Source organism: Lygodium microphyllum, chromosome 13, assembly GCF_053477565.2.
Source record: "Lygodium microphyllum isolate KBCC chromosome 13, Lygodium_microphyllum_v1.1.10, whole genome shotgun sequence".
Taxonomy (NCBI): Eukaryota; Viridiplantae; Streptophyta; class Polypodiopsida; order Schizaeales; family Lygodiaceae; genus Lygodium; species Lygodium microphyllum.
This window is the reverse complement of record NC_141147.1, coordinates 128,774,484-128,798,494: the sequence shown is the minus strand read 5'-3', so window position 1 is coordinate 128,798,494 and position 24,011 is coordinate 128,774,484. Positions and strand designations below refer to the sequence as shown.

General features: G+C 43.1%; 1 protein-coding gene across 4 annotated transcripts; it reads left to right on the top strand.

Annotated features, from left to right (window-relative positions):
- Nucleotides 1-334: 334 nt before the first annotated feature.
- On the top strand, nucleotides 335-24,011 carry LOC148027198 (uncharacterized). 4 transcript variants are annotated; one of them, XM_087691736.1, is made up of 12 exons: nucleotides 335-1,131; nucleotides 1,288-1,352; nucleotides 2,760-2,829; nucleotides 4,262-4,342; nucleotides 4,557-4,673; nucleotides 4,761-5,294; nucleotides 5,427-5,824; nucleotides 22,346-22,445; nucleotides 22,531-22,590; nucleotides 22,828-22,911; nucleotides 23,008-23,127; nucleotides 23,254-24,011. In XM_087691736.1, the coding sequence occupies exons 2-12, from the start codon at nucleotides 1,291-1,293 to the stop codon at nucleotides 23,560-23,562; spliced, it is 1,935 nt and encodes a 644-aa protein (XP_087547862.1). In that variant the 5' UTR covers nucleotides 335-1,131; nucleotides 1,288-1,290; the 3' UTR covers nucleotides 23,563-24,011. The 4 variants fall into 4 exon arrangements, with proteins under 4 accessions (XP_087547862.1, XP_087547864.1, XP_087547865.1 ...); XM_087691738.1 differs by having other exon boundaries at nucleotides 2,708-2,829; XM_087691739.1 differs by having other exon boundaries at nucleotides 1,288-1,356.

Here is a 24,011-nt window from a genome sequence, read left to right as displayed (position 1 = left end):
TTGAAGGGCCCCCAAATTAAGCCAAGCCAAATTGGAATTTGGGACTCGGGAGGCTGTCTCCGTGCTTGTGGGAAGCGCTACCAAACAAACATTCTACATCTACACAGACTGTATGTGCGCCAAATTAGGGGGCGTAGCGGTAGGGCCTAGGCTGCTATGCTCCAGCCTCCAGCCAGCAGCCAGCCAGCCCTGCATCTGGCCACGTCACCCGTACAGCCTACAGGCTAACATGATGACGCCCAGTTCGATGGGTGATGATTGGCTAGGGATCCTGCACGCGTGGCAATATGATTTTAGCTCGCGGGGGGTTGGGGGGGGGGGGGGGGGGCAATATCATTTTAGCTCGCAGGAGAGGCAGAGAGAGAGAGAGAGAGAGAGACATCCCTGGCCACGTCACAAGACAGCAGCATGTGTTGCTAACCAGCGCTCGCTCTCTTTCTCTGTCTCTCATGCTTACAGAAAGCATTGCAATTTTCTGGATGATGGGGGTGATGCTTTTGTTTGGCTTTTCTGCCTGCAAAGTGCAAAGATCTCATCAAAATGTTCTCCATTTTAGAGATCATGATTCACTACATACATAGCGGGGCGCGGGTGGGAGGGGTGCAAATGCAATCTTTGCCCAAATATTTTTTCGGAGTACAATTGTCTCCAATTTTGGGAAACTGGAAACCTGTCTCTTTCAAAAGAAAGCCCATGCTTTGCCATCTCTCAGTTCTCTCTCCCCTCCCCTGCTTTACGAGAGAGAGAGAGAGAGAGAGAGAGAGAGAGAGAGAGAGAGAGAGCCCCTCTTTCCAAGTTCCAACCACCACCCATCATCACGCCTCCCCTCCCATTCACAACTTCCATTCACAACCCACAAGTGCCTCTCTGCACCTTCCTTCCCCATCATTCTTTCTCACAATTCGCTTTTGATTGGACCCCCCCCAATTTTCCCACTGTGCCTTACGTTATATACACCTTCTTTCTTTCCTTGTCCTCACTCACACTCACACTCGCCATCCGTTGCATCATCTGGGTACCGGCCAATTCATGCACAAGCAGAGCTTTCCTTGTCCTCACTCACATCCATCACTGTGGTTGCAGCATCTCGATACGAGTAGTACTTGATGCAGAAGCAGAGGAAACTGGACGGTGAGTATCCCCTTCCATCCGTGGCTACTTTCCACAGGCAACCAAAACAGTAACAATCTCTCATTCTAATTGCTTTTCTTTTGCTCTATTGTAAGTTCATTCTAATTGCTTTCTTTTGCACATTTGTAAGGTAACTTATTTGCATTCTTTTTCCAGCCAATGCTGAATCAGGGTATTCCCTTAACATTCACAAATGTTGCTGGAACTACTCAGCTGAAGTGGTAGGTATGTTTCTTTCTTAACTCACTCAAGCATCTTGTATTCCATGCATGCTAGCCACAAATGTCTTCCCTCTTTTAGGATCCCAGTGCCATAGCTTGTAAGGATCTGTTTAGTAGGCGGCAAGCTTGCATGAAGTTGGTGACAGTATGATGGGCGGATGATATAGCTCAGTGTACAGATGCTCAATTAGCGAATGGTCTATCAGATTATATGTCGATCGAGCTATCCAAATAACTGAATCAGTAACATATGTCTGTGAGTGTAGATCGAGCAATTCACAGCTATTAGAACAACATAGACAGTACCTGTTAGCAGTTATGGATGACGATTAACTTTAGCAATAAGTGAGACATCCATTTGACTGATGTATGAATGCATTTCATGTTTCCGTAGCGTTGAACCAAATAAGAGTAGTCATCTCTTGCGTGAATGCACACAGCTTGCTGATGATCCCCAAGTTTGTGCATTTCCATTGAGATGACATTACTCCCTCTTTGTGGGTCTGCTTTTCTGGTCATGTGAATGCTGAGGCTCAAGTATCAGTATAAAAAGCAAATTACACAAACTCTGCTCTAGTGGAAAGACAGGTAGGATATGATTGAAAATTAACCTGCCACGGGATTGTAGAGTGTAGATTTTGTCATATGAAACAGTTCACACTATTTTGCACATGGAATCAGCTGGTATGATTGGTTCGCCATCAAAGATAAGAACAAAGTCATCCCCTTCTGGCAAAATATTTGATCTTCAATGTGGAAGCTATTAATTCTATAAGCATGCCATTCACTTTTATTCGATGTGCCTGTGCATCAGCACGCGCACACACACACGCACACACACACACACACACACACACACACACACACACACACACACACACACACACACACACACACACATACACAGACCACACGGTGAAAAATCAAAGTCTGTGTAGTGTGTGATAGACTATAGTCCATAGAGCCCAAACCCTACACCAAATGATGGAGATTAGGAACTTCGGTATTGGAGGAGAAAGAAAATTATTGCCAAATTTTGGTAATTGGACAACAAACAAACGTGACAATATGTTCTTTGCATCACAACATGGAACAGGGAATGGGGAATGGTTTCGTAAAACAGCATAGGAACCAGTGGGATACAGAACAAGGGAATGGGGTACTAAGTATTAGGTAAAATTAAAAGTTATGATTATGCTGGAATAGACATGGATATAACGACACTTTAAAGCTTATTTGATGAAGGTAATGGCTGGCTGTTGCAGCCTGCACTTGAGAGAGAGAGAGAGAGATTTACGGAGAGAGAGAGAGAGAGAGAGAGAGAGAGAGAGTTACAAAGTTTCTCTGCTATACAGAGAACAAATATCCACCATTTTTGCACTTTTGAAGTGGAACTCATGCCACCAGGGAAGTTCATTCAATGCAAGGCTGGGGTCGTGGAACACATCAGTCCAACAAAAGGAATCTGAAGAAAAAGGTGCCTTGTTGATGTTCTTCTTCAGTGCCTCTCTTCTTTTTATAATTTGAAGGTCAAGTTCTTAGAATATTTAACCTGAAGTTACTGAGGAATTTTACTGGAAAGAGTGTTGTCTTGATTACCTGACCAATTTTAATGTCTTGAAAGTGATGTTCATCTATCCTGCCAAAATGGCACAACTACAACTTAGTCATCTGATGCTTGCGTACATGGCTATATTCAGTTGGTTGGAGGGTTGAGGAGATCAAGTGGTCTTACTTTTGTAGGTTGTTGTCTATCCTTGTCATTTTGCCAATAATCTGGTGGTTGTCTTTTTCTATGGTACAAGGAACATTTTTTAACCTTTCGTCTGTCACAATCGTTTATTTAATCCTAGGCAGCCTGCAATTAGGTTCTCTGTGCATCTGTGTCCAATCTAGCATCTTTGACCACCTGAAACCATGGTTGAAGCTTCCCTTTTTCGGTATATTCTAGTTGCTTGCAATGAAGAAAGTTGCAAGAGTAGTGTTCTTTGAATTCCTGCCACATGTGAAGATGCAGAATTACTGCCTTACTGCCTATCAATAGAAGAAATGAAATAGAATTGGCTGTTCTTCTTCCAAAGGCCCTCTGGGAATGCTTCTAAATATCCAGTCTCTGGGCTTAATGTGCTGAGTTTTAATGGCTTTCCATGCAGTAGATAGGTAAACCACGACTAATGAGCCAGTAGGAACAACCTCCATAAGAGCAATGGACTCTCCATGCAAATTATACAAAAGAAACATCAACACCAACTAAATTTCCTTTTGCTCAGCTGACCCCCATTGGTAATCCTTCCACCAATAATTTGCACAAAAACATTTTGAGCTTGGAATTCCAAGCATCCCTTTCATTATCAATAACCCAACATCTGTTTTCTACCACTATATGATATAGTGCATTTGTAGATCCTTCAATAAGAGCAGTCGCTTGATGGTTGCTAATCATTGAAGGGAGTAATGGGGTTCAAGTTAACACTGGCTGAATGAAACATTCCAAAGCAGCTCTCTTGTTTTTTTCGTAATCCAAAGCAGCTCTCTCTCTCTCTCTCTCTCTCTCTCTCTCTCCCCCCTTTTGTTTGTCTTTTTCCTCTTACTTTACTTCTTTTTCTTCATTGTCACCACTATAATCTTGTTTTCTGTTGTCATTGCTGCTCTGCCATCTTCATCTTCATCATTATTTTCTTTGCCTCTGTTTTCCTAATATTCTCAGTACACTTTTGTGTGGTGTGGACCTCCTTGATAGCATCATCCCCTCCTTTATAAATGAACCAAACTGCAGTTTCACAAAAAATGTGCGTGTGGGTGTGTTAAAAGTGGCTTTCTATGGGAAGCGAGACTCAAAAAAATGTGTGTTACAAGTGATTCTCTATTGGAACTTGGAAGTGTGACTAACTGTATCTTGGCTTGTGAAGGTCAACATTATTGGTTTGAATGAGGACGGGCAGCAGCAAAGACGTGCTATTCGGGAATACAGGCTCTCTTTAGAGAAAGATGTAATGTTGCATGAAGTCAATACAATTTATGCCCTTTGTAACCTAGAGTACATTTTTTTTTGTGTTGCTTCTAGATCTATGTTATTAATAAAAATGTGGTTTAAGTATTCTTTTAGCTAGATTGTGATTCTAGAATTCATAGGCTTTGATCTCTGCTTGGTGTACTGAGTTTAGATAATTGCCAAATTTGATTCTGAGGTGTGCTCTTCGGCAGGTTGCCCAGTTACAAAAGAAATTGAGGCAGGAAATTGATACACATAAAGCTTTAGAACGGGCCTTTAGGCGAACTCTTGGTGTTTTGCCCCGCATCTCCCCTGGTCTTGCACCTAAGGTACTGACTTATAGTTTCATTTTTCAGTTTGTCACTTTACAAAGTGCAGAACATTTCCTAATCAAACCTTTTATCACATTTGGACAGATCCAAAAACTTCTAGCAGAAGTTGCTGTTCTTGAAGAAGAGGTTATAAATCTGGAAGAAAGTATTGTATCATTACGTCAAGGGTTGTACAATGAAGCAGTTTACCTGTCAGCTTCCAAGCATGAAAAAGAGTCAAGCATAAACCCTGACAATTTGTGTCCAAAGCTTCCACTCCAAGTACAGCACATGCAAAATGGTATCAAAGGGAAAAGAAACTCTGTTATTGCAAAACTCCTTCCTCCTGTCATAGACAACCAGACTGAACAACTTTATGTTGGTGTTGAAAAGCTAAATGATGGTGAGCTTAAGAAATCAGCTACCCACAGTATTGGCTCTGAGAAGCCCAGTTTTGAAATGGGTTCAGGATATGCAGTTAAAAGTGCGCATTATCAATCTTCAGAGTGTGAGGTTGCTACTCCAAGGGTCATTTTGTCATATCAAAACATAACCATGTTAGATCAAGGCATGGGCTTGGATAAGGAAAATGAACAGAGAGCAGGTGGCAAGTTGGATTCTCAGTCTTCCACTACAAATGTACGTTTGCAAACTTGCCGAAGTTAATATGCAGACTGTAGAAAGATAGGGGATGGGTGACTGTTTGCATTATATAATATGTCCATCTAACTCACAATTGGCTCTCTTCACCTGTGCTTTTTCTTTGCTCAGGTTGACACAGTGAGAAATGTCCCTACTTTGCTCAAAGTGGGCAATGCAGATGCTGGACATGTCATGGATCCCAATCTTCTTTCTGAAGAGATGGTATACTGCCTTTCGAGCATCTTTCTGAAGCTGGCAAAACCAGGCCCTTGTGTTGACACTGAAATGTCATCTACTATGTTACATTCAACCTTCTCTAGTGCATGGAGATTCAACTCTACAAACAGTGTTAGCTACAATACATCATCAGGTTTAACTGAAGACATAGATTGTCTTGATCCATATGGGATCTGTAGATACTCGACATCCAGGGATGTTGGTCCATATAGGTACTACCAACAAGTCCTAACCGATTCTTTGGATTACACCAAGATTCCAAGATCTGCCAGCCTTCTAAAACGATTGATGTAAGTTACCTCAACTATTCCACAATACAACTGTATGCAGGAAAATTGTGTTTTTGGGAGGGTGGGGATTAGGTTTTCAGTGTGCTCTTTTGATACTGACAGAAGACCCCTCACTTTGAGAGAGGAAAAGGGAAAGGAAAAGGGGGTCCACATTACAACTGTATGCAGAAAATTTGTGTTTTTTTTGGGGGGGATCAGGTTTTCATTGTTTCTTTTTTGAAACTGAAGAAACACCCCTCACTTTGAGAGACATGAAAAGGGAAAGGAAAGAGTGCGGGGAGGGGGGGGGGGTGCGGGGAAGGGTAGAAGCAGGAATCTATTTTTGGGTTTTGGGTTTTACTCCGGTGTGAAGTTGGTCAAGGTATTTTGAGGGGGATGGAGCGAGGCAAAGGAGGGAGGATAGAGGGGAGGATGGAGGGAGGAAAGAGTGTGGGGAGGGGGGGGGTTTGTGGGTGGAAGGGTAGAAGCAGGAATCTATTTTTGGGTTTTGGGTTTTGCTCTGGTGTGAAGTTGGTCAAGGTATTTTGAGGGGGATGGAGCGAGGCAAAGGAGGGAGGATGGAGGGAGGAGTTTTTTGCTTTTCTATCTTAGAATTGATCGAGATCTTTAGGCTGTTTGTGTTGCTTAACTTAGCTGATTCATAGTATCCTAGTCATTGGCAGAAACAAGCTGCATAGCATAGGAGAGAGGCTTTTGACACATGATTTTCAGAAAAAGATGGTCAAGTTTGCCCATGATTCTAGTGCGTACTAAGAATCACAATGCAACCATCAAGATTTGCGGTATAGAAGATAGCGTGGTCCACATGCCTTGTATTTGAACTTTAAGCTTGCCAATGTAAGGTACTATAGTCTTTGTTGTGTCATTGTCAGGGTTGTCATGTCCGATGTGTAAAGAAAATACCCTAACACAAAAGCATAAACAGAAACCGTGTGACAAAGCACAGACTTATAAAAGAACACAGTTAGGGTTAGGGTTAGGGTAACTCAGAGACATTGAACACAGTTAATAAATGAAATGATATGACTACTAATAATACGATGCTCATGCAGCAAACACACTATGCAGTGAATGAATACTGAACCTCGAACTCCTGTATCTCAAGGATCAGGGTAGGGGTAATGAGTAGGAGAGTGTGTTGTACTCCGAACGGATTCTGAATGGTAGCAAGGCAGCCTCCGGATGTCAAACACTAGCAAACGCAGCGGTGAGAAGCTGGATCTGATGCAGACAGTAGTGAGGAGAGAAAAAGACTAAAAATGCAGGCAGCAGGTGAGAGAAAGACTAAAAACGCAAGTAGGACAGCTTGCAAGAGAGAGAAAGACCGTAGCGACTGCAACAGGAGAGAGAAAACTGTCAGGGTGACAGCTGGGGTCTACAAATGCAGCAGTTTGCTGACGTGGCAGGTTGTACGACAGCAGTGCAGATGATCAATAGTCAGTTGCCAGGCAAAAACAACAGCAATCCGCGTGTGGAGGGCTGGAAACAGGCGCCAGACTGTAGGGAACAATGATGGACAGCAAGGGCTGAGATGTCCTCCACGAATGGGGTGTGGGCAGCAAGCTGATAACACTTGAAACCTGCGAAAACGAGATTGGGGGAACAGTGGAGGGTTGGTTGCCAATTTATAGAAAATTAGGGTTCTAGATCCTCTCCCACTTAACTCTCTCGATCCGCTCCCTGTTTTAGGGTTTTGGCTAAAATAAGCCTAAAATAAGCATGTTTTGGGGCTGTTTAAGTGGCTAAGAGCAATTCTTAGCACAACACCCCCTCTCAAGCCCCAAATAGGGCGAGAAAAGTAGGCTAGTCTAAATTTTGATTTACCCCAAGGCGTCCCATTCCAAAGCAGCCAGGGCATCGGACAAAGGGTGCACGTCGGCTACCCAGTGGCCTACCAAGATTACAGAGGCGATGATTATCTTACCAAGGGAGCCCAAGTGATCACCCCAAAGAGGCCAGGGCATCAGACCAAGGGTGCTCGGCGGCTGTCCAAGGGCCTACCAAGTCCTACAAAGGTGGATGGAATCAATGAACTTTAAAAAAAAAGTATTAAAAAAATGTTTTGAAAATACATAAGTAATATAGAGGCAATGACCGATTAAGTGGCAGATAGAAAAAGGTAAAGAGAGTTTAAGCATAAAACTAGTAGACCAATCCCTCGCATTGACTAGACTAAGTGCCTAATGATGAGAACAAGTGTGTGTATGTGCCAATCATGTGGTGAATATGTGGATAGGCAAAAAAGAGGATAGTGGGCTTAGTAAGACAAGCAAAATAAGCAAGCAAGCAAGGGTAGGGAAACTACCTTTAGGAGAATTGCCATGTGTTATGCTACGAATATGGTGGATCCTAGAGTCGACCACTCCAAAAGATCGAAAAGGGATAAATGCGTATAGATGTATGTTTACATGAACAGAATGCCAATGCATGGGGTAATGCAAAGGGAGATGCAAGATGTCATGCTCATGCAATATGCTATGTAACGGTGCCATTGGGACAGTGCCCTCGCAGGGGAATTGTTCACTTGTCCAAGTGCCCTTTTATAATTAGGTTATCCTGGCAGTGCGGATGAAGTTACAAATGCCCATAATACAATATAAAAGAATAAGTGAATCTAATGTCTAAAAACTGTAAGCATCATCACTGTCACGATCAAGAGTAGAAATCACCAGGGCTGTACTAGGGTATCCTTCGACAAGTGGATAGTGGGATCAAGAGGTGTGGCCACTGGCCGTGTCTGAAACAACAAATCAAGGTCTGTTATTTCAAATGTAGCTTTAAGATTAGCCTTAATTTCTGCTATGGCAATAGAATCTGAACCTGTGATAAGTAAGTCATCAACGTATAGCAGGATATAGCTAACCCCCTCTGGTGTGGATCGAACATATAAGTTCGGGTCATAAGGGGTAGAATGGAATCCATGAGTTTGTAAGAACTCATTCATTCTATGGAACCAAGACCGCCACGCTTGCTTCAGCCCATAAAGAGCTTTCTGTAAGCGGAATACCTGATCCCTAGGGTTCCCTGAAGAAAAGCCCGATGGCTACTCCACATAGACTTCCTTCTTCAAGTATCCGTTCAGGAAGGCACTCTAAACATCCATCTAATGTATTAGCCAGTCATGGTGAGTGGCGAGTGCGAGTAGCAACTGAAAGGAAGTCGACGTGCAGTAGGAGCAAATGTCTCTTCATAATCAATGCCGTGCTTTTGTCGAAACCCTTACACTACAAGGCGAGCCTTATACTTGTCTAAAGTCCCATCAGCTTTTAGCTTTGTCCTAAAAATCCACTTTGTCCCGATGACTTTCTTGTGGCTCGGACGATCCACCAATGTCCAAGTCTCATTTCTGTCAATACTCTCTAGCTCCTTTTCCATGGCCTCTCGCCATTGAGGATGCTGAAGAGCCTCTTGCTATGTATCCGGCTTAGAATACGCTATGTAATCAGCTATAAACAGCAATACAAATGATGCCTAAGGAGCAAGCCGGGTAGATCTTTTAGGTCCCTCCGGAGTGGAATCCGGTGGTAGGATCCCCGAATCCTGCATGGTCTGCTGGTACCAGCGAGGTAACGGGTCTCGTGAAGGGGGCTTGAGAGCTGAAGAAAATACAGGAATGTCAGGAGCAGGAAGTAGACCAAGCTCAGTAGGTACGATCTCTGATAATGTGGAAGAAGAAAGTGGAACGGAATTTGGTGCAGAAAACTGCACAATATTCCTTGCGTCAAAAACGACATCCCATCTAAGGATCACCTTGTTTGTTCGAGGATCGAACAAACGATAGGCTTTCATTTCAAAGGAATATCCCATAAAAATAAGTAGATCAGCTCGGGGAGTAAGCTTATCTATCTTGTCATTAGGCGTGTGTGTGTATGTACGACACCCGAAGACTCTGAAATGGGAAATAACAGGCCGAGAGCCAAAAAATGCCTCATAGGGGGTCTTTTGAGGAAGAGCCGTAGTGGGGCACCAGTTGAGGATGTACACAGAAGTATTAACAGCCTCGACCCAAAGGCACTCAGGAAGCTCTGCTGCGAACAGTATAGAGCGTGCCATTTCCATGACTCTGCGGTTCCTACGCTCTACGACTCCATTCTAAGAGGGGGAGTTGGTAGAGGTGAGCTGGGGAGAAATGCCATGCTTCTGTAGAAACTTGGAAAACTCGCGAGAGATAAACTCACTACCGCTATCACTTCTCACGCATCCGACACGACGACCAGTCTGGTTATGAATCAGCAGCATCCAAGTAGAAAAATATGTGAAAGCATCTGACTTATACTTGAGGAAGTACACCCACATGTATCGAGAATGATCATCCACTATAAAAAAGAAGTACAACGCGCCGTTCAAAGCGGCAGTGGATATCGGTCCACAAAGGTCAATGTGAATCAATCTAAGAGGCTCATTTTAAAGGAATATCCCATAAAAATAAGTAGATCAGCTCGGGGAGTAAGCTTATCTATCTTGTCATTAGGCGTGTGTGTGTATGTATGACACCCGAAGACTCTGAAATGGGAAATAACAGGCCGAGAGCCAAAAAATGCCTCATAGGGGGTCTTTTGAGGAAGAGCCGTAGTGGGGCACCAGTTGAGGATGTACACAGAAGTATTAACAGCCTCGACCCAAAGGCACTCAGGAAGCTCTGCTGGAACAGTATAGAGCGTGCCATTTCCATGACTCTGCGGTTCCTACGCTCTACGACTCCATTCTGAGAGGGGGAGTTGGTAGAGGTGAGCTGGCGAGAAATGCCATGCTTCTGTAGAAACTTGGAAAACTCGCGAGAGATAAACTCACTACCGCTATCACTCCTCACGCATCTGACACGACGACTAGTCTGGTTATGAATCAGCAGCATCCAAGCAGAAAAATATGTGAAAGCATCTGACTTATGCTTGAGGAAGTACACCCACATGTATCGAGAATGATCATCCACTATAAAAAAGAAGTACAACGCGCCGTTCAAAGCGGCAGTGGATATCGGCCCGCAAAGGTCAACGTGAATCAATCTAAGAGGCTCCTCAGCTCTATGTGTAGACTATTGAGGAAATGGGATACAGTGCTGCTTCCCGAGCTAACAAGCTTTTCAGACATCTCGAGCTAGCTTCAGGCATGGAAGGCCCTCAACCAGCTCACGGCGTGACAACTCAAAGTGAGTCATAACCAAGATGCCCTAAGCAAAAATGCCAAAGACGCTCATTGTGCGTAGGCTCCCAAGATGTGGCTAAGGTCTAGAAGCTATGGAGCACGGAGCCCTCGACAGTCGGCTCGGTGAGAAAGTGAGTCATGTGGTATAGGCCATTAGGCTGTGCCTCACTGCGAGCAATCACTAAACCAGTCTGAGAGTCAAGGACCTTGACTGTGGTTGCTATAAAGAAAACTGCTCGCCCCAACCGGCAAAGCTGCTGAACAGATAACAAGTTTACCCCAAGCTGAGGGATATGATATACATTGTCCAGCGAAGCCAAATCCGGACCCTTGTCAGTGGCAAAACTGATGCAACCTTGAGCCTGAATCTTGACCGAGGAGTTGTTTCCTACACGGACCTACCCGGCTGCAGGGGCTCGGGTACGGAAAATGTTCTCTATAGGAGTCATGTGGTATGTAGCTCCACTGTCCACAACCCAAACTGGAGCTGAAGTGCTCGGCTGTGACGAGTGGGCCTCTGCAGTAACCTCGTCAAGAGGCAACTCATAGATGTGAACGAGACTCGCATCAGATGTCTCTACGGAGACGATGTGGGTCTCTGCAGGCCAGTCAGACAAGCCCTCTGGAGTTGAGAACGTTGTCAATTGAGATGGCTGTGCGGTGGCAGTGTGAGTCTGACCTTTAAACTGCCCCTTGCCATCACCTTGCCTCCCTTGCTGAGGCTTGCTCGATCAAGGGGTTTTGGTGCTGTGCCTCGTGCCTTTGATGGACACTCGTCATCAAAATGGCTAGCCTTTTGACAATACCTATTCTTTTTGGGTACATTCTACCACCCTGGTTTAAGTTGTGACTAGGAGTTTCCTTGAGAATCCCTAGATTGATTTAGCTTTTGAGTTTGATTTTGATTTTGAGTGGAGGTTTGGTTTGGTTTGCCCTTCCCTTATTGCCCTTTCTGAGAATGAGCAAGAAGAGCCCCCTTTGAAGAGGAATTCATATGAAATTGATCGAATAACCGTGCGTAACACAACAACTAACACTCAAATTCATAGAATGTAAGCATGGTAGGCTTGAAACTATTCCTTCCACAAAATTGAAGTATTTCTTGGGGAGTTTATTTAGGAACAATGTGACATGATCGTCAGAGGACTTGGGAGTCCCCATAGTGGAGAATTCAATGAGGAGACGCCAATACTCAGCCAACTTGACTTTCAAGTCATCCCGGTCAGTGATTTTGAAAAGCTGAAGCTCATGGTCAAGATTAATACGACGGGTCCTATCTTGAGCCGCATAGCGGTCAGTCAAGTGTGCCCTTTGCTTTGACGCTAAGTCAAAATACTGAAGCTGAGAATGAAACTCGGGCAATAAGCCCTTCATCAGCTCGACAATAGCGGAGGCATTTCTAGCCTTTCATGAGCGGACGATCTCGTATGGAACAAATGCGGGATCAGGTTGGGGTTCCAACCCTTGCATAAGATCCCATAGGTTTTGTGAGTCAAGGACATGTCTCATCAAATTCGACCAAGTAGTAAAGTTTGACCCGTTAAAACGAGTCTTGTCATTAAATGCATTCTTGGCAGAAGATGAGCTAGAACCATGAGATGTCGGATAGGTGGTGTAAGATGATGATAGGGAAGATGATGGAGGTGGGTGTGTCTGATAAGAGAAAGAGGGAGGGGAAAGAGGTGGGTAGGCAAAAGGAGGCTGTGAGTGTCCAATGAGTGCCGATCGATACGGAGGCACTGGAACATGAATGTTTCCATAAGGTGTTGGTGTAGGTGGAGACACTAGGACACGGTAGCCTTGTCCAAAGTGAGACTGGGACACAACAGGATGACCAGAAGGTCCACTAGACAATGCCATGGAGGCAAACTGTGGAGGCAAGTGATCCACACTCGGGAGAGACTGAGTGGGATACCCAGGTTGCAATGATCCTGAAAGTATGTATGAGGTAGGTGGAACACCACCCGACTGAGGGAAGGATGAGGTCCTAAAGGATGTGCCTATGTTTTTATACTCCCCCGGTGTGATGTGCGGTGCGACATGAGGTGTCTGAAATGGAAATGTAAATGGTGTAAATAGAAGTGGTGCAACAGCGGAAGAATGTGGTGGGATGGGTGGGTTTTGAAAGTGAGGTGTATGAGGTGCAAATTCTTTTTGTTCAATTTTATCATTTAAAGACTGAAAATGAAACTGTGAAGATGATGATGCACCATGTAATGAAGTGAAAGGAACACCAAATTCATTCTGATTATGTGAAGTAGACGGAAAAGAAGGAAAGGCAAAAGAAGAGGTACTTGACTTTTTCTTATAATCCCCGCGACGTTTATTAACATACAAGAATCGGTCCTCAAGAGGACCTTTTCCGTAGTCAACAAACTGGACTCTTTATTCCACATGATCTCTACTAGTATATTGCAAAACAGAAGAGGTAAAAGAAGGCACAAAAGACGAATCAAAAGTACCTTGCATCGGAGAGGACAGAAGAGTCTGAAAAAATGGAAAAATACTTAGGATCTTGCTCTCCAAGAGGGGGGCCCATCCCTGATGGAGATCTCGATGGCCCTGCAGCATCATTAGACTTACGCGCAACATTTGAAGAGTGAAAATCATGCATACCTTCATTCAGAAGCTTTTCTTGAAGGGCAATCCTTCGGTCGAGCTCCTTGATCTTCTTTTATCTATAGGCTATGATCAATTTATATTCTTCAGAGGTCAGCTTGCCTATCTTTTCTTCCACATACTCAGATGTGTTTTCCACCATGTCAGAACTTTGTGGAGCAAACTGATTGGCCCACTCTTGCTCGGTTCTCGGCATGGGCTGTTCTGGAGACTGAATCGGTGTTGATATGTTCGAAGTCATTTGAACCTATTGTTGTTCTTGCTTCTTGCGAAGAGCTCTCAGAGCAAAGGCCTAGGTTTCTCAAAGAGTACCATGCTTTGATACCATGTAAAGAAAATACCCTAACACAGAAGCATAAACAGAAACCGTACGACAAAGCACAGACTAATAAAAGAACACAGTTAGGGTTAGGGTTAGGGTAACTCAGAGACAATGAACACAGTTAATAAATGAAATGATATGACTACTAATAATACGGTGCTCATGCAACAAACACACTATGCAGTGAATGAATACTGAACCTTGAACTCGTGTATCTCAAGGATCAAGGCAGGGGTAATGAGTAGGAGAGTGTGTCGTACTCCGAACAGATCTCGAATCGCAACAAGCAGCCTCCGGATGTCGAACACCAGCAAACGCAGCAGTGAGAAGCTAGATCTGATGCAGACAACAATGAGGAGAGAGAAAGACAAAACGTAGGCAAGATAGCTTGCAGGAGAGAGAAAAACTTAAAATGCAAGCAGGATAGCTTGCAGGAGAGAGAAAGACTGCAGCGACTGCAAGAGGAGAGAGAAAACTATTAGGGTGGCAGCTGGGGCCTGCAAATGCAGCAGCTTACTAACGTGGCAAGCTGTATGACAACAGTGTAAATGATCAGGAGTCAGTCGCCAGGCAGAAACAGCAGCAATCAGCATGTGGAGGGCTAGAAACAGGCGCCAAACTGTAGGGAACAATGATGGACAGCAAGGGCTCAGATGTCCTCTGCGAATGGGGTGTGGGCGCAAGCTGATAACACTTGAAACCTGCAAAAACGAGATTGGAGGGAGAGTGGAGGGCTGGCTGCCAATTTATAGGAAATTAGGATTCTAGATCCTCTCCCACTTAACTCTCTCAATCCGATCTCCGTTTTAGGGTTTTGGCTAAAATAAGCCCAAAATAAGCATGTTTTGGGGCTGTTAAGTGGCTAAGAGCAATTCTTAGCACAACACGATGGCATCCGATTTAGTACCATCCGATACTAGTACGTACTAATTGGACTAATAAATCTTGGACCTATGTCTAATGCTACGTTCGATGAAAAAAAAACCTATACTTAATGTTGGGACTCTAAATAATACACTTTAAACATTTAGAGACTTTATACCAAGAGTTTACATATCAAGAGCTTGAGGATAGAGAGGATGGCTGATGGAGAGCTTAAGGGAGTGGGGTTAGAGAGCTTGAGGAGAGAGAGCTTGAAAGTTTAAGCTTGAAATTTGAATTTGAAATTAGAGAGGGAAGGAGATGGAGAGAGTGTATTGCTAGGAGAGAGAGAGAGAGAGAGAGAGAGAGAAGAAGAGAGTATTACGAAAAAAAAAAGAGAAGAAGAGAGTGATGGTGAATGTGCTTGTGACGTGACGTTTCTGCTGCGGCGGATTTCCCTGCGTCTCTTGTTCGTCCAGGACGACAAGAGGTTCGGCTACCCTGGTCACCAGTCTGCGTGATGCTACTGACCTACACACCAGCTGCTGCGCCCTACCTTGCCTCCCATCTGCCCATCTTTTGCAGACCTGTGTGTGTGTGAGTGTCCCATTCTGCGGTACCGGCAACAGTCACAAATTAGGTGCGTCCGAGTCTCAGGAGGGTTGAGAGCAGTCTTCATTCCTTCTTTCACTTCTACAAAGGGTTACGCCTGCCATGCTTGCTACACATGACCTGCTCCCGAATACTAGATGACTTGCACATTGTCCTTCTTCCTTCCCGTGGCATCTGACCGAATGACAGAGAGAGTGTGAAGGCGAGAGATCGAGCAAGCGTGTGGTTTGCCAATTTGCATGCAGAATAGACTGTTCTCAGAGAGTTTTCATGCAAGGAGTTTGGTTGGACTACCTAGTCAGGGTTCAATAAGACTTTTGTGATCGGCATCTGATGCTGCTATGGAGAATCTGCAGGAATCAAATGGTATCGACATGGCCTTCCTCGATCAACATATAGGTCAAGGGAATGACCAAGATCTGGAGGGTTTGGATGGTGATTCGCCATTCAAGACCTCGGGCTGTTGATGGATGGGGATGAGATGGGCAAATGTCGTAGGATGTCGGCTGAAGATTGGGGGTATCTACAAGTGTGTTGTGGAGAGGAAGCCTAAATAACACCTACAATAAAAAGTGACCCCAAATGGGCACAAATAGGCACTTTGAAACAGTCTGATACTTTCTAATGAACGCCATTGGATGTGTCGTACTTGATGAGGATAGATTAGATGAGTTGGCCCATCCGTCACACGTGGCCATGGGCTCAAAGCTTGGCAAACTTCTACTGAAGCCTCCATGTCTTTATTCTTTAAGCCAATTTTCTTAACCAATTACAAGGAGAGAGTTTTCATTCGCTCTAGGGTCTATCAAGAATAGGGCTTGCTTACTTTGCAATTGCTCCAAAGCATTTAATAGTTTATTCATCTTTGAATTGTGATTTGCATTTGCCACATGTCCATCATGGCATTGATTGTAATTGATGACTTGGATTGTTGTTAGAAACATTGTTTTGTCCTTTGTTTGTTCAATGTTTGGCAATGTGACCCATTTTTCCACATTTAGTATATTTCCCTTCTTTCGTGAAGCATTGATTTTCTTCTTCAAAGAGGTGCTTGCCTTGTGCATATAGATTGGATCAGAATTGAGGAGCATTAGGAGGTGCATAGGCTCCATCTTGTCTTGACTTGATGGTTACTTTCACCACTTGTTTTGTTTTTTCTTTGGGGGTTGAGTATCCCTCTTGATCAATCTGTTTCTCCTTTTCAAAAATTTGATATAATTTTATTGCCATTGTGCTCTATTTTTTATGTCTCAACATGATCAATGAGTTTCCTAAGACTAGAATAATGATAATGATCAAGAGCGGTATAAAGTGTGAAATGCAAACCCCATTGGAAATTCATTAGCTTCTTGGAGCTGCTGATTTTGTTAAAGTTGGATATTCAAAAGTAGCTCCCACAACCTCTTTAAAGTTTGCATAGTCACCAAATGACTCATTGTTTTGTTGCCAAAGCCATCCCATTTCCTTTTTACATCTCTTTTGAAATGTCAAGAAGAAATTGGCCTTATATCATGCGAACAAAGGATCTCCAGAACTTTGAAGTAGCATGATCATATTCCAACCTTGTCCAACAAGGGTGGGCTGGATTAGTTAAGTGGAAAGCTACAAACTTTGAGTGGATAAGCTTAAGAAGAAGATTAGGATTACATGATCCATTGTACATATTGAATTTGATTTTCTTTTTAAGTTGCAATAGTGACTACGTGTTCTTCTTCTTATAACTTCGCTTGGACCTTGAGGTTGAAGACTATGAAGTGGTTGATGAGGATGAAGATGGAGAAGGTTGATACCTTTTTTGATGATAAAATTTTCCACAAGAAGAGCATGACTCTTTGTCACTCGATGAGAATCCATTAGAATAGGCATTGGATGATTTTTAAGAAGAGGATGGACTTCAATGTGATCTCTTTGTTTGTCTCGAAGTAAAACATGTCTTTCACTTAATCCACTTCCCCTCACAGAAGTAGATGAGCTTCTTGATCACTCCTTTCATTGCTCTAGCTTTGTCTCCTAGAAGTAGGCAGGCTTCTTCCCTTCGATTCTTTAGGCTTGTCAACTCTTTCTAGTTTTGAGAAGTTTCTCTAGGATATATTGATTCTCCCCTCTAAGCCTTTGATGGCTAGAAGGATAGCACTAGACTCTTCCATTGAAAACTCCAAAGAAAAGCATACGCAAGCAATCTATATAGATAATTGTCAGCACTACAAGTGATTTGGTGGAGGATCTAGATTCTAACCAACGTGTGATACCACTATAAGCACCCCATACAATATCGTATCCTTAACAGTTAGAACATTCACTTATTTTGCAACTAGACATTAAGAAGAATGAACAATCAAGGCTGAATATGACAAATTTTCAGAAATAAATTACAGCCATAAACACATAAAAGAGTTTGAGATGAGTTGAGGGTTGAAGATGTAAAGCTCCCTTGATTGAACTATCATGTGAGCGATGGATGTCTTTAGTTTCAAAATTGACTTTATATTTACAAAGAGTTAGGAAGTTAAGGCAAATATATTGTGGGAAGCACACAATAAACTCGTAGTTGGACACCTGGGATATGCAAAGATTCTTAACATTATCCAAAAGTGCTATTATTGAGCAAGAATGAAAGGGAATGTGGTATCTATGTAAACCCATGCTTGTCTTGTCAAAGGATTATGGCAGAAAGGACCAACATGAAATTTATCATCTTGTGACATGACATTTTGCAAATGAAATTGGAGTTCGTAAGCATGGGTTTTGTAGTTGGTCCATCTATTGCTGCAAGTGGATATAATTCAATCATGGTAGTAGTAGACAAATTGATTAAGGTGGCTTACATGATTCCAATCAAGACCACCTACAAGGCCTAGATCTGAGTCCTTTAGGGTTGAGCTTAGATACAATCAACTTAAAAGTGAGGAGAAAATATTCTCTCTCATAAGATCATTCAAAAGTTGTATACATGCACACATGCATATACATTTATTATGATTCCCAAGTGGGAGATGAACTTCAAAAAGAGGTATTATAGTAAATCTACATGTTTGTTATTAAAAAACAAGAATCCCTAATACGGGTATTATTGAAAAGTCAAGAATCCCTAATACGGGTGTTATCCGAAAGTTTTTTTTGAGTGTTTTACAAAAACAGTCTTAGAACTGTGCTAATCCCAAAGAAAACAAATTTAACAGCTAATTGAACATGTGAATTTAGACAAGTTTTCTTTTGTTGGGTTTAGCAAATCATACATGTCAATTCCTTTTTTGAGAAGATGGTGGATTGAAAAATGAGCTCTCTAAAGTGAAGTTTGTTGTTTTTTTTTATTTTTTGAGATTGTGTTTCCCTAACATCAAGGGTCAATGGTTGGGAAAAGGAAAACACCAACATGAGAGAATCGAGATGAGCTCAAAGCATTGACTCCACAATGGGATAGATGAGGAGCTACAAGAGTCTATAATTGCATATAGTGTCATTTATCTTTCCTTTCCCCTGTTTACTTGCAATCGATTATAGTATCATCTATCTTTTATTTCCCTTCTGGAATATGTACCTTTGTAGTTGCAGTGATTAAAAGGAATGGTTTAACCACAGCCACAATAATGGTGAAAGGAAAATAGGACATGAGAGAAGTGAGACAAACTCAAGCCAAGAGTGGGAATGCTTTAGCCAAAACTACTTGTACTCATCTATCAAATGAGACAAGGAGAAGCCCAACTCTAATGTCACTCTTAACTTACCCACTAACCTGTAGAGCTCTGATGATGGTGGTACACGTATCTTGTCTTTAAGGACACTTAGCAAGTCAATGCTACACTACTTGCTGTTGCAATCTCTATGGCTGCTTTCTCCTTCTGAACCAATGTAGTCGTGATAGTTTCTGATGAAGGGGGCTTATATGTGGGTCCATACTCTACAATCTTTGTCACCATATTTAAAAAATAAGGTGATGTGGCTGATTTGAATGCAATATGGTCATGGTAAACAAAGCGTGCCATTGTTGCGTCTGTTTCCTCTTTTTTCTTTGGTTCCCATGAAGTGTGCAATGAACTCTATCTAACACTACGACTTGCTGCTATTGATGGCCCACGAGAAGGCTGCGTAGCCACTAATCCTGGTGGTCTTCTACATGAAGCACCATGCCCTGTTGGCATTGGAGTCCATGTTGTTGGATCCACTGCTATATTTGGAGTCCTCCTGGCATGTGAATTCCCCATAGAAGTGGCTATTCGGTCAAGTAACTCGTGCCTTTCCTCAATTGATACATTGGTGCAAAAATGCACCACTTTCCCCTCCTCATGTAGAAGATGGGCTTTCACTTTATCAGCCCCACTAGTGTGAGCATAAGAGCAAAGTTTGCATTTCCTAGGGGGAGCCCCTCCACCTCTCAATGGCACCCCTACATCTACCTCATCCCACCATGACCAAGTAGTGCTTCGACTTCGTCCAGTTGTTGACGAAGTACTTGCTGAGGATGATGAAGATCCCATAGATGTCAAGGCTGCCATCTATACAAAAGTGACAAATAATCAGTAAAGCTCAATGGAATTGCAGAAATTTGCAGCCAAAATTTCAACATGCATGTGTTAAATGTTTGTTCAAAATGCCCGAACTTTGGTGCTACTTCAGCCTGCATTCTTTTTACTGAAAATGCCACAAATTTGGGGCATTCCAACTTGCATTCCCTTTCTGAAAATGCCCCAAAATTTGGCATATTTTCAGCTCCCAAATTTGGGGCTTTCCAGCCTACATTCCCTTGCTGAAAATGCCCCAAAATTTGGCACATTTTCAACTCCCAAATTTGGGGGCTCTTTTAGATCCCAAGATGATGGATCCCAATGTCCCAAATTTGGGGACATTGCAACCAAATTTGGGCCCCAATCCTTGAGAAAGCCCCAAAATTTGGGGCAATTTCCAACAATTGAAGTCTGTCCAAAATGCCCCAAATTTGGGGGAGATAATGATCCTCACCTGATTGCGGACGGGAGTCATGCCAGGCAAGAGAGGCGGGCCAAGCAGGCGGCAGGCAGGGCAGGCAGGACAGGCAGGACAGGAGAGGCAGGAGAGGCGAGAGTCGTGCGACTGAATGGGCGACGCTAGGCCAGGGAGTTGCACCCATTCAAACAATTTTTTCTTTTAAAAAAAGTCCACTGTTGGAACAGCCGTTCCAAACAGGGAACGGACCTGGAATGGCCAGGGAACAGCCCAGAACGGGACAAGGAACGGGTGGAATGTTCTGCCAGCATTTCCTAGGTTCGGACCTTCCAGAACGCGTTAATCCGTTCCTATGTGCCGGAACAGGCATTCCCTGTCTCTATGTTCCAAACTCATTGTGATGTTGCTTGATGTGCTGGATGCTTTTGATGTAAGAGATGCAGGTGCTAAACAGGGGTTGATCACACACACACACACCAACCCCCCCCCCCCCCCCCCCCCCCCAAAAAAAAAGAAAAGAAAAAAAAACTCGTTTTAAATGCAGAAACTCACGGTCTGATTTGCAGTTGTGACAGATACCTCGTTACTTGGTTGAAAAGTGCCTTCACAAGTCCATTGATTACAAACCGTCCTTTGAGATTCATCCAAGGAATGTTGAAAGCCGTTCATTTTGCTGAGTTGACACTCTTTCCTATTTGATTCAACCTATTCGAGTTGGACTTATTGAAAACCTTTTTATTCCACACAAATACCCAATATGTAGGCAGAGAAAACAGAATGATTGGCAGAATATGCCATTTTATTTATCTCTGTGGCAAAACAAGACAAGTCGCTACTTGGATAAAAACATGCAATTCTACTGTGCTATTAAAAGTATTGAGTATGGGTTCCCTGTCGAATAACCATACCCCCATATTGGCAAGAATCAGTGACTTAGGACGGAGAGATCAGATTCCATGGTAAAAGATGGATTGAACTGAACTTTAAAGGGAAACACATGAGGTGCTGTTAGGAGAAGCAAAAGGTAATAAGGACAAGGATTGGCATACAAATTCGGTATTACTTTGCGTGGGGTAGTTGAATAGTGTGCCAAGAGGTGTTAAGGGCATGCAATTGAAGAATGTCTTGCAGATCCCATGTTTTGTATCATTCAGGTCCTTTTGGGTTACCATTAAATAGTGTGATGAAAGTTTATGGGCTGCTCCATACCTGATTGTGTAGTTGATGCTGGTGTCCCTTACTCGGGGCCCACACTCCAGATGAAAGTTTATGGGCTGCTCCATATCTGATTGTGTAGTTGATGCTGGTCTCCATTACATGAGGTGTCAAAGGCATACAGTTGAAGAATATGATATAGATCCTTATCATACCCTTCAGTCCTTTAGAGTGACCGGTAAACAGTGTGATTAAGTGTAGTGACTTAATGTACATGTGCTTTTTGATAGGCACTTAAAATCAAAGCTTATGGGCTGCTTCACATTCATGGTTTCTTGCTCATATTTCCAGGGGGGTATTTGAGTGATCAAGTATTTGGAAAACTTCATCATGGCCTGGAGCACAGGATCTGGCACACCAAAGTAGTGCTCCAAAAGAGACTTCTGTGATCGGCCACACTTGGTTTCAGAATACTCATGCCTTGACCATGCATAAGAGAATTATAGACCAGGGCTTTGCCTTTTTGTTGGGCAGATTGGAGATTTATCCGTGCCATTAGCATGTAAAATTGCTGGTCAATATGATGGTATTTTGGGAACTTTGATGCATCTTTCTGGAGCTCAGAGCATAGAGCTTTGTGGATGATTTGTCATGAAGTCTATTCCCCTTGTACATTAATGAACTAGTGAACAGTGGTTCCACCTAAAAGAAGAGTGCACCTGTGGCGTGTGTGCATGTCTGCATGTTGGATGGAACAGTGGATTTTACCCAAAAATAGAACCGTGCTTGTGTTTTATCATGGGCCACATTCTTCTTTGGATGTGTTTCCAAAAATTCAGCAGTGCATTCATGATCCCATCTTAACATTCTTTGCTGTGCCTTTGTTACAGGGGCCTAGTAGAGAAGCTGAGCATAGTGGATCTTCAAGGTCTTACACACCAACAGAAGTTGGCCTTCTGGATCAACACTTACAATGTCTGCATGATGCATGTATGCAATCTTTCCGGAATTAAGATTTTGGGATCAATGTGCAGAACTTCTTTGATCTTGACATTCTGTTTCAGTTGCAATGCAGGCGTTTTTGGAGCATGGGATACCAAACAGTCCTCACAAGGTTGTTGCCTTGATGGGAAAGGTAGAAATATAGCATCAACTTCCCCCCTTAAGTTAATTTGTTTCTTCCATCATGTTTATGTCCTTGAGGGCGTGAGTGATCATGTTTGACTTTCCTTTTAAGGATGGGAAAGCCCTTGCATTCAAGGACACTATTGACTAACTGGGTTTGCATGCATTTGCCAGTGTGATGCATATAGGACTCGAGAAGATAAAATTTGAGCAACTGATTGACTTTCTGTTGCTGGCAACTCTGCAGGCAGGAATAAACGTTGGAGGCCATTACCTCAGTGCCTTGGCTATAGAGCACTTCATTTTACGGCTCCCATCTGATCCTGACAATGTGTGCTGTAATTGTATTTCACTGTAGGTTCTCAAGTAGACAGTAGTACTGGTCTATAATAAACGGCGTTTTGAAGTTTGCACAACTACTTCACAGGTTGAATGGAAACAGAGGGGGAGAGAAACAGAAGGCCTCATGTGTGGCACATACGGGTTAGAATGGCCTGAGCCTTTGGTGACCTTCGCTCTTTGCTGTGGAAGTTGGTCATCACCTGCTGTAAGTAACACAAGTTAGATGTATCGTAATGGTCATTCAAGAGGGCTAGACGTGTGCAACTGTGCACTGAAAAAGACAATACATCAGGTAATCCAGAAGAATTTAATGATTCATTTTGGGTTGTAGGTGCGTGTTTATACACCAGCAGAGGTAGAGAACGAGCTTGAAATTGCAAAAACTGAATATTTGCAAGCAGCAGTTGGGGTGACACCAGCAAAAGTAGTGATACCTAAGCTCCTGGACTGGTACATGAGGGACTTTGCCAAGGATGCGGAATCCCTGTTAGACTGGATAGCTGACCAACTACCTAGCTCCCTCAGCAAGTCAATACAGAGATGTCTGGCAGAAAAGCAGAGCAAGGCCATTTTGGAAGCGGTGGGTGTGATGCCCTATGACTTCAGTTTCCGGTATCTTTTTGCCATGCAGCCAGTGTAGTCATTGTACACTCAGGCTGGCAAACTGGCAGCCCACGTGTTACTGTAGAATGGTGTGCTCCAAAGACTTCCACACATTAGAGGCAAGCTCGTGTTTGGAAACAACAGAAATAGAGTTTTCAGCAGGCACTCAATACATATAGATACATATACAAAATTTATTCAAGGAATCCCCTGTAAAGCCAATTATGTATTACATAACTGATCAGGCATTTGGAGAGTAACTTGTAACAGTATCGCGCATTCTGATACCTTGCAGCCAAGTAGTTTCATCAAGGTGAGCTCATCTGTGTCCAAAATGTATTGCAGACAACCGGTTGAGTGAACATACTGCTTTAATGCAGTGGTGCTTTATATGGAGTTTGTTGATATATTTCTATGGCAGAAATAGGTTGAACATTCTTATTGTACCGCTTTAATGCAACGGTCAGAGAAGATACGATTTAGACC

Coding starts and splice junctions, on each gene's coding strand:
- LOC148027198 (XM_087691736.1), top strand. CDS start 1,291: ATGCTGAATCAGGGTATTCCCTTAACATTCACAAATGTTGCTGGAACT. Junction 1,353..2,759: donor GGAACTACTCAGCTGAAGTG/GTAGGTATGTTT, acceptor TCATGCCACCAG/GGAAGTTCATTCAATGCAAG. Junction 22,912..23,007: donor TCCCATCTGATCCTGACAAT/GTGTGCTGTAAT, acceptor ACTACTTCACAG/GTTGAATGGAAACAGAGGGG.